The sequence below is a fragment of the Arachis ipaensis genome, chromosome B04 (assembly GCF_000816755.2).
Source record: "Arachis ipaensis cultivar K30076 chromosome B04, Araip1.1, whole genome shotgun sequence".
NCBI classification, from domain to species: Eukaryota; Viridiplantae; Streptophyta; class Magnoliopsida; order Fabales; family Fabaceae; genus Arachis; species Arachis ipaensis.
Window position 1 is genome coordinate 109,087,832 of NC_029788.2, and position 10,712 is coordinate 109,098,543.

General features: G+C 39.4%; 1 protein-coding gene across 2 annotated transcripts; it reads left to right on the forward strand.

Annotated features, from left to right (window-relative positions):
• On the forward strand, positions 2,590–3,641 carry LOC107639626 (hydroxyisourate hydrolase-like). 2 transcript variants are annotated; one of them, XM_016343176.2, is made up of 3 exons: positions 2,590–3,028; positions 3,297–3,325; positions 3,421–3,641. In XM_016343176.2, exons 1-3 carry the CDS (start codon positions 2,797–2,799, stop codon positions 3,532–3,534), a joined length of 375 nt encoding a protein of 124 aa, XP_016198662.1. In that variant the 5' UTR covers positions 2,590–2,796; the 3' UTR covers positions 3,535–3,641. The 2 variants fall into 2 exon arrangements, with proteins under 2 accessions (XP_016198662.1, XP_016198663.1); XM_016343177.2 differs by having other exon boundaries at positions 3,553–3,641.

The following is a 10,712-nucleotide window of genomic DNA, read 5'->3' on the forward strand; positions in this document are numbered from 1 at the left end:
TCCTTTGGAACTTTACCTTTCATGATCCCTGTGGTGAAGGGGTCTTGGTCCTTGTGGGAGCTGTCATTGTGACTGGGCTGAACGGTTTTAGCTTTGAGATCAGCCTTGAGCTTTAGGAGCTTGTCTTCTAGCTCGCGTCGTCGCCTAGTTTCTCTCCAGAGGTTCCTCTCTGCTTCTCGTTGATGCTCGGCCTCTTTTTCGAGCTGTTTGAGGCAATCCTGCTGCTCTCGGAGGACATCTAAAATTTCTATATTTGGAGAGTGTTTGTCTCCATTTGGTTGAGATGTATCTTTCTGTGTGACGTCTGTATTCTTATGCGGTGTCCTGTTTTCTAGATCAGAATCGTGGTCGTTATCAAGATTGTCCTCCATGGTGATGGGACTTTCAGGTTCCCCGGCAACGGTGCCAATGTTCCGAGGGTTACCTGAAACTGTAGGCCAATCTCGGACGAGATCTGCGGTAGTGGTCGAAGCTGTCGTATCCGACCTGTTGGACTTGGTGGTGCTGCTGATCCTTCGTCACCAGAGGGTGGTGGTACTTGTAAGAGACTCCGATGCTTAAGTTAGCACATGCTTTAGGCAGTTTTTAGTAGAATCAGAGTATGAGTTATACCTGGGTGCTCTAGTGTATTTATAGTAGTGTGGAGTGACCTTTCTTTGAGATAAGTTGGTTATCTTATCTTATCTTTGAGTGAAGTCATCTTATCTTTAAGGGGAACCGCCTTTATCTTTCTAAGCCTTAGCCACCTTTAGATTTGGGCTGTGTCCCTTCATTTGGGCCTGCTTGGGCTTCTTATGTCGATTTGGCCGAACTCTTTTAAAGAAGAGGTCGGTCACTTTATCTTCAATTATTCCGGGTCGAATAGCTCGACCCAGGGTATGAACACATATGAATAGAGGAATAGAGTTGGAAAATCAAACTACTTTTTAGAAGGATTAGCGAACAAGAACTTCAAGTTAGGATATGAAAGAACAAGTCGACTCGAATAGCATTCAAGACACATAACTGAATAACATCGAGAAATAGTTTCTAACGTTCCCAAAACCCGCAATTCTCTTTACCCAAAACTCGTACATCGTCTATGATAACCCATTAGTGCTTTCATATACATAATTCACTAGTATTAAGTCGGCCAAACTTAATACCAGAAATTATGCAATGCAAGACTAATGGCGTTAATCAATAGACCGTCATGTTCATAAAGCTCTAATTCTTGTTATCCGAACAAGACCTATTACATGACAAATGCTGAGAGTATACAATTGAAGCATAGTCGGTCCATTCCTCAGGCTCTACAGGAAAGACCGCTCGGATACCATAATGTAACACCCTAACTATCAAAATGTCACGCTTCCGGCTGCGCCACTCTGATAGCTCGGGTATTACGACGATTCTTGTAATATTTAATACTAAAAATATGAGCCTGTTTAAAACATAAACCGTATCTTTCGAAAACATAAATTCATACTTACAATATAAATTACAATACTCACAGGAACTTCATATATATATATATAATACTAAAAATATGAGCCTGTTTTAAATTTAATTTACAAACATCTCATATCAAAATCCTATCCCTCTTACAAGACTTGCAAAATTAAAGGCGAGGGAACCATAAGTACTAAAACAATACAAAAATATCGTTTGACAGAAAATAAATAATATCTTCCGAACTTCGTCGTCTGTAATAGGGGTATTCAAAACCGATTCGGACCGAACTAAATCGACGAACCGAACCGAAATAACCGAGAATCGAATTAACCGAAAACCGAAAAAATCGAAAAAAATTTATTTTGCTATTTTTTAGGCGGTTCGGTTCGGTTTTCGGTTTTGACTCTGAAAACTCTAACCGAACCGAACCGGTTAGGAAAAAACCCTAAAAATGACTAACCCCCACCCCCCAAACAAATGAAGCTGTTGTGCTAGTGTGAGAGCAGAGAGCGTCCCAGCCGTCCCTGACCCTAACCCCTAAATCCCCAATCCCTAACCTGCGCTCTCTAGTCTCTACTACTCAGTCGCTCTCGCTCTCTCTTCTCCAAATCTCCACACCTGCGCAACCAAATCTCCCCAATCTCTCACTACTCAGTCGCTCTCGCTCCTTCGAATCCCGACGCCGATGCGGAAGCCTTCCTCTTCGCGGAGACACCACCCACCGACCCAGAAGGCAGCACAGCACTGACCCAGAAGAGAGAGCACAGCACGACGTCGTCGCCAACTGACTCAACAGGGCAGCACAGCACCACGGCGTCGCCGTTGAGACGCCACCACCCAGCGCCAGCAGTGTTTCTGGGTTCTCCCACTCAGCGCCATGATCATCAGTTCAACCCACTCCCAGCACCTCCCAGTCTCCCAGTCTCCCACTCAGCCTTCCTCCCAAGTCAATATGGACCCCGAGCCACCGATTCAGGTAATTTGAACCATTTGTTATTTACTGGTGCATTGTTGATTTGTTGCTACTTGCTGTTTCCTGGTGGGTGCATTGTTGATTTGATGAATTATTTGTTTGTTGGTTTTGTTGCTGGCTTGCTGCCTTGCTGGTTGCTGTTTAAATGTTTATTGATTTATTGCTGCCTTGCTGTTTAAGTGTTTTAGTGTTTATTGCTGTTTAAGTCTTTAAGTGTTTATTGATTTATTGCAGCCTTGTTGGTTGCTGTTTAAGTGTTTTAAGTGTTTATTGCTGGTTGCTGTTTAAGTGTTTACTGGTTGCTGCCTTGCTGGATTGCTGGTTATAGATTTATTTTTCAGTTTATTGCTGGATGCTGGTTATTGAATGTGAAGCATATTGCAAAATTTATGTGCTATTTCAGGGTGATGGAGCCCTTGTTGCATGGAGACTATCCCACTTCCATGAAGAAAATTGCAGGCGAAAGAATTCCAACCTTCACAGATCGTGAATCAAAACTAGTTAAGGGTTCATATGACTTCATAGGTTTAATTCACTACACAAATATTAATATCACATACAATTCCTTGGTTCTGGAGAGCAATATGAGAGATTTCAGTGCAGATATGGCCGTGCTCATGCGTAAGTAATTCATTGTGTAGCTATGTTTAATTCTAGTGAATCTAGTAAGAGACTAGAGTTGAGAGACTGGAGTTGTTCTATAAGCTTGAAATACTGACTGCATCGCTTATGTTTTTCTCATCCTTATGTGTAATTTACAACTGGCTCTTTGGTATTATTTAGCATTTTTCTCTAACAATTATCATTGTTTCACACAGCCATTCATCTGATTCTTTTTTGAATGATTAGTGGATGAAGGTAAATAACTAGGATTTTACTGGTTTTGCAGATGGATCTGATTTGTTTGCAAATGCTGAGGTAATGATCTAAAAGAAAACAAGGATTCACATAATTACTTGATTCAGTTCTTTTGGTTACTTCACTGTATGACTAACTTTCTTTGCTTGACTCAATACCCTATTGAACCATGGGGTCTGATTGAAGAACTGAATCATTTCAAGCTCAATTATGGCAACCCCCTAATGCTTCACTGTATAATTATTATTGTTATTGTTCTTATTATGTAACTGTTTTTTTTATTTCAGGTTGGTTTGCATTAAGAAGTTTAGCTATTTTGTTGGAGAAGACATCATAACTTTGCTATCAGTTTAATGACAAATTATTTTTATTTTCAGTTGTGTTGACTATTGAGCTATTGAACTTCTTTAATTGTTGTATTTGAATTCTGTTGTCGTTAAATTTCATTAGATCAAGACTTTGTTAGCTATGTGTATTTCGGTTTGTCGATTTCAATGTTATGACTTTGCATAATAGTATGGTAGAATTTTTTTGATTTGATTGAAAAAACTGAACAAACCGAACCAAACCAAACCGATTTTAATTGGTTTGGTTTGGTTCGGATGACCTTGACAAAAAAACCGAACCAAACCGAACCGCACTTTAATTAGACGATCGGATCGGATGACTTTTCCCTAAAAAACCGAACCAAACCGCACCGCGAACACCCCTAGTCTGTAACCTGAAAAGAGAAGATCTGTAGGGGAGTGAAAACATCATCCTCGAAAGGGTTCTCACTATTGGGTTGCATAATTACTATAACAGGATACACGAGATAAAAATCGTTTCAGTGATTAATAACCGCCTTATGCATCTTTTCAAAAGTAAAGGTTTACTATAAAAGAAAAATCTGAAATCTTTTCTAAAAAAGGAATTGTTCATTTCTTAAGAATTCAAAAGCCTTTCAAAAGGTTTATCCATGCTGAGCCAGATTCGTTTTTCATACTTTTCCAAACCGGAAGTATCAACCAAACATGGCCTTCGGCCCACCTCATGATCAACCACGACCCTAGGCCCAAACAATCCAAACAACAACCAATCACCACAGTCCAACAGAGTCTCAGTCGCAAACACAAATAGGAAAGTTCAAACACAAACAAACAGTTACTGCAAGTAAAACAATTAGCAGTTAATCACAAGTAATCACAAAGGCAAACTAAGTACAATATGCACACCCATACAATGTCACATAGATGCATATGATGAATGCCTGCCCTAGTGGCTGATGATATCATCTGTCGGTTATAAAGCCAACCCGACAAGTCCTGGTAGCTAACCATTAGACTGTCCCTCTGTCGTGCATCCCCAACTCGAGTTATTCACAATCATAATTATAATTCACATCCAAACCTCACTGGTGTATATTCACGGGGGCGAGGTCATCCGGAACTTTCACAGTGTCCGGCCACACTTACGACATAGGATCAGCAGAGTATCGAGTCTCAACCTGTAGCACGTGGTGGCTAGCCACTGCGTCTACCCAGGGAAACTCGTATCTCAGATAATTGGATGTGCAACAATCACAATATCGATAACTGAGCATATATGCATTTATTCTCAGGCATAAATCAACATTCATCTCAGCCATCCGGCTTAAATTCATAATTTATAGTCATCCATCCGGCACATAATATATTTCGCAATCAGCCATAATTCATTATCATACACAGCCATTCCGGATCATAACAAAATAGCACTTCCACCATCCAACATCATCAAATTTATAAAATCATCATTCAAGCCATAAATCATTTTTCTCAATTCATTTCACTTTGAAATCAAATTTCAACTCTTTTCAGCCTTGGCTTTAAAGTTCCCATTCCTCAAATCATCTCGTCTCATAAGCCACTTTTACTCAAGTAAGTTCCCTTTTTAAAACAAAGCCACCCTCAGCATCCTCTTTCCAAAACTTCCAAAACCCTGGCAAATTAAAGATTTATTTTGAAATATTCAAAATCATACATCTACAACGGGATTTTACAACAAAAGTCCCTCAACAGAGTCTCAAGTCTTTAGGAAAGAATAACATAACTCATTTCCTCAAATTCACTTAAAATCTTTAAAACCTTGGCTTCCTGATTTGAGTAATAAAAATAGGATCTAAGCCAAACCGAGTCATGTAATCAATTACTCCTTTCAAAGCCATTTCCTTTACTTAAACAAAACCAGCTTCAACCCCATGATTAATTCTAAAGCATTTCAAACTACTCAAAAATTGTTTTACTCTTGCAAAAATTCAAAATTCAAAGAGTACCTAAAACTTTTTCTAAAATATTTTAAAATGAAACTTGTCAATAGACGTTCAAGTTCTTTCAAAATCACTGAAGCTCCTTCAATTGAAACCCTCAAGTAAAATTCAAAGATATAACCCTTTTCACATTTAAAATAGCCTTAAAACATAAGTTTCATCTAAATAACTTGCTCCCAAAAGAGATACAATACTTTTCTTAAGAAACAAGACTAAATCACAATTTCCTTTTTAATAATTCATTTCAAAAGCATAAGTCATCTCGTTCTTAATAATTCAAACAAAATAGTAGAAGTCTTTAACTCATAATTTTTTAAATAACATTTAAATAAAGTCCCAGATTCTATCGGAATTTCGACAGCACCTCCCTAAAACTTGGACTCTGCCACCCTGTCCGGGTCCCATCCAAACCAATCCACAACCCTTTTCAATGGTTTAAAACTCAAAATCAGTTCAACAGCAAACTGAATCTAACATTCACTTCATTTTCATATCTCAAGGAAATCGTCTCAAGATCAAATCGTTATCAACCGATTAAACTCATTTCCAAAATTTTAAAGAAACAGTTCAGCAACAACCCATTTATCAAAACCAAACAATAATTAGAAGTCGTCTCAAGATCAATCTTTATCAACTGATTAAACTCATTTCCAAAACCTTAAAGAGACAATTCAGCAACCATCCATTTATCAAAATCAGATATAATCACATTCATCCAAGCCAGCCAGGCAATACATAAGACTTATACAATCACTAAAAGTATATAATTCTCACATCAGTATCTATTTATAATAATTCTAAAATATAAAATGGCTTTTTAGAAAAGCCCCTACCTCAATACGCAAAATCATAACCCAAACGTGTCATAGGAACTTTCTCTCTCAACCCGAAATCACTGACAACCGCAACCTCAGCTCTAAGCCACTTTCGCAATAACCACAGCAACTCTAATCGTGATACACAACAACCGAAACTCAATCTTATAGCAATTAACGCCACAAAATCTCAGCGTAAGATAACAGAACAGTAACTAAAGGGCTTTTAAAACAAAAATGCTTACCGAAACTAAGAAAGAACGGCTGAATCAAGCAGTGGTAGCCCCGGCAGTGTTTTCGGCAACAATCGTGCTATACTCGATGACCAGAATAGCAGATGCATCACCCACAACTCTAGTAGCAGCAATAGCAATGATCTCAACACCAATTGTGATTGCTCAGGAGATAAATTGACAAGTAGAATAAAATCATATGCTACTATAATTAGGACAGAGTATAGCGGATGAACAAAATGATAGTAGAGTAAGGAAGAAAATGTTACAGGCTTAAGAAATAGAATTTGGCATGACAAGGTACATCGGAGGCAGAGACATGGTTTACCCGAAGCCAAAGGTCACGATGATGGCGGCTCCAGCGAAGGCAATGCCAACGACGCAAACAGCGGCTGGGCGCGGTGGTTGGACCCCCAGCTCAGCCCCAGAACTCTCTCTCTCTCTCTCCTCTGTTCCCGATTTCTCTCTCTCTGACTCTGCCATAAGTGGCGGTGACTGACCCTGTGACGAGGACGACGCGGCACAGTGAGGGTAATGGCGGCGACTATGCAGGCGACGCAGTGGTGGTGGCGACGGGCTGGAGCGCGAACGGCAGCAGCTGTGGCTCGTGACTCTCTCTGTCCCAGCGTTGCTCACCCTCTCTCCTTCGAGCTCGACGGCAATGGACCCACAGCGGAGGCGACGGCAACGAGAATGAACGGCGCAAATGCCTCCACCGTCGATCACTTCCCTCATTCTCACGGCTGCTTCTCTACTCCGCGGCTTTGGTTCGTGGCTCTCCTCTCTATTGACGGCAACACGACGGAGGCGGCGGACCTAGCAGTGCCGCGTGACCCCTTCCTCCCTCCTCTCTCCTTTCCTTCCCTGATTCTGCTTTCCCTTTCTGCTTCTTTTTCTTCCTTTCATGGAAGAAAGGAGAAAACTGTAAAACCCAGAACTTTTAGAAAGTCTCATTACGATTCAATTTCAAATTATCTATTCATTAAGGATTTTAATTTCCGAATTATTTTATTAAGGCTAGTTAAATCAAGTGTTGATAATTAAATTTGGATTTTTATCTAATTTCATAATTATTGGATAATTTTCATATTTAAATTATAAAGTTTAGTAATGGTAAAATAATTTATATTTTATGATTTACTTTAAATAGTTGAGATTTTAGAATTTAATACTTTAATTCTTATGAATAAAGAAAATCAATTATATTATCTCTAATTACTGAATTAGAGCATTTCTTTGAAATTAATTTTTAATTTATGATCAAATAATATTTTCTTTAAAGGTAATTTTGTTGAATTAAAATTTATTTCCAATTACGCTATTACCCCCTAATTTTATTAAAAATTACCTAAACTACCCCTAGCTTAACCCTAACCTTAATTTTCAAAAATGAAACCCTAATCCCTAACCCTCAGCTGCCACACCCCCAACCCCTCTTCCTTACTCTCAGCAGCAGCGCACAACACACCCAGAAGCAGCAGCAACGCTGCAATGTAGAAGAAAAATGAAGCAGAAAGGGAAGAGAGGAAGGAGGCCGCGTTGCTGCTGCTACCCAATCTGCGCCGCCATGGTCGTTCCGTCCACGGAGCCATGAGTCGCGCCTCTGTCACCGAGACGAGGAGGGAGAAGACGCGATGCTGGTCGGAGAGAGAGACTGACGGGAGATTGAGGTGCATGGAGGGAGGCAAAGCCGACGCTATCACCGCCGCGTGTGGAGTCGCCGCCACCATGCCGTCAAGAAGGCTGTCCAGCCACACAGAGTAAGAGGGAGAGAAAGCACGAAAGCAGAGAGAGAGGGGAGACCTGCACCAGCCACCACCGCTCCTGCTGCCGCAGGTGTCGTTGCAGGAGAAGAAAGCTGCGTCTCTATATTTCTGATTGCCGCGAGTGGTTCTGTGACTTCCGGGACCACCGTCGGAGCTCTGGGTGAGCCTCTGCCGCCAGGAACGCCTCTGTTGCCACTAAGTTCCACCGTCGGTAAGAGTTTTAAGTTTGATTTCAGTTCTTTTGGAATTTTGAGAAGGTTTTGATGTTGCGTGGTTATTATAATTGATCCACCGGAGCTTCTAGCCGCTACCAGAGCTATTGCCGGGTCGGTTCGGAATCGCAGCTGCCTCATTTTGTTATTTTGGTAAGTAAGTATGTTTCCAAAAGCCTTGCGTTAGTGTTCTGTTGTGTTTGGTTAATGAATATGAGTTTTGGTAACGTGGGGTTGAGTCCTGATTATTATATATTGCGATTAGAGTCATGGTTGCTGAGAAAGTGGTTTGGAGCAGAGATTTCGGCTACCACAATTTTGGGCTGAGAGAAAATGAGTTGTGATGCATTTTAGAGTTTCGAGTTTCGATAGTGGAGGTAGGGGCTTTTCTTAAAAGCTATTTTATATCTGGAATTGTTATAAATGGATACTGGTGTGAGAATTATATACTTTTAGTGATTGTACCGGTCTTATGTATTGCCTGGCTATTTTGGATGAATGTGATTGTATGTTTGATTGGGTTATTGTTTGGTTTTGATAAATGGGTTGTTGCTGAATGGTCTCTTTAAAGCTTTGGAAATGAGTTAATCAGTTAAAAAAGATTGATCTTGAAGCGACTTATGATTATTGTTTGGTTTTGATAAATAGGTTGTTGCTGAACTGTTTCTTTAAAGTTTTGGAAATGAGTTTAATCGGTTGATAATGATTTGATCTTGAGACGGTTTCCTTGAGATATGAAAATGAGGTGAATATTGGATTCAGTTTTGCTTTTGAACTGATTTTGGGTTTTGAACCGTTGAAAAGGATTGTGGATTGGTTTGGATGGGACCCGGAAAGGGTGGTAGAGTCCAAGTTTTAGGGGAGGTGCTGCCAAAATTTTGATAGAAACCAGGATTTTATTGAAATGGTATTTGGAAGATTACGAGTTAAACACTTCTACTATTTTATTTGAATTATTAAGAAAGGGATGACTTATGCTTTTGAAATGAATTATTAAAAAGGAAATTGTGATTTAGTCTTGTTTCTCAAGAAAAGTATTATATCTCTTTTGTGAACAAGTTATTTAGATGAAACTTATGTTTTAAGGCTATTTTAAATGTGAAAAAGGTTTATGTCTTTGAATTTGACTTGAGGGTTTTAATTAGAGGAGTTTCAGTGGCTTTGAAAGGACCTGAACGTCTATTGACAAGTTTCATTTTACAATGTTTTGGGAAAAGTTTTAAGTACTCTTTGAATTCTGAATTTTTGCAAGGCTAAAACAAATTTTGAGCAGTTTGAAACGCTTTAGAATTAATCATGGGATTGAAACTAGTTTTGTTTAAGTAAAGGAAATGGCTTTGTAAGGAGTGATTGATTACACGACTTGGTTTGGCTTAGATCCTATTTTATTACTCAAATCCGGATTACTCAAATCCGGAAGCCAAGGTTTTAAAGATTTTTAAGTGAATTTGAGGAAATGAGTTATGTTATTCTTCCCTAAAGACTTGAGACTCTGCCGAGGGACTTTTGTTATAAAATCCTGTTGTTGGATGGATGATTTTGAATATTTCAAAATAAATCCTTTAAAAATTGCCATGGTTTTGGAAGTTTTGGGAAAGAGGATGCCGAGGGTGGCTCTGTTTTTAAAAAGGGAACTTACTTTGAGTAAAAGTGGCTTATGAGCCTGAGATGATTTGAGGAATGGGAACTTTAAAGCCAAGGCTAAAAAGAGTTGAAATTTGATTTCAAAGTGAAGTGAATTGAGAAAAAGTGATTTATGGCTTTGAATAATAATTTTTATGAATTTGATGATGTTGGATGGTAGAAGTGTTATTTTGTTATGAGCCGGAATGGCTGTGTATGATAATGAATTATGGCTGATTGCAGAATATGTTATGAGCCGGATGGCTGACTATGAGTCATGAATTTAAGCCGGATGGCTGAAATGAATGTTGATTTATGGCTGAGAATAAATGCATATATGTTGAGTTATTAATGTTGTGATTTTGCACTTCCAACTATCTGAGATACGAGTTTCCCTGGGTAGAAGCAGTGGCTAGCCACCACGTGCTCTAGGTTGAGACTTGATACTCTGCTGACCCTATGTCGTAAGTGTGGCCGGACACTGTGAAAGTTTCGGATGAGCTCGCCCCCG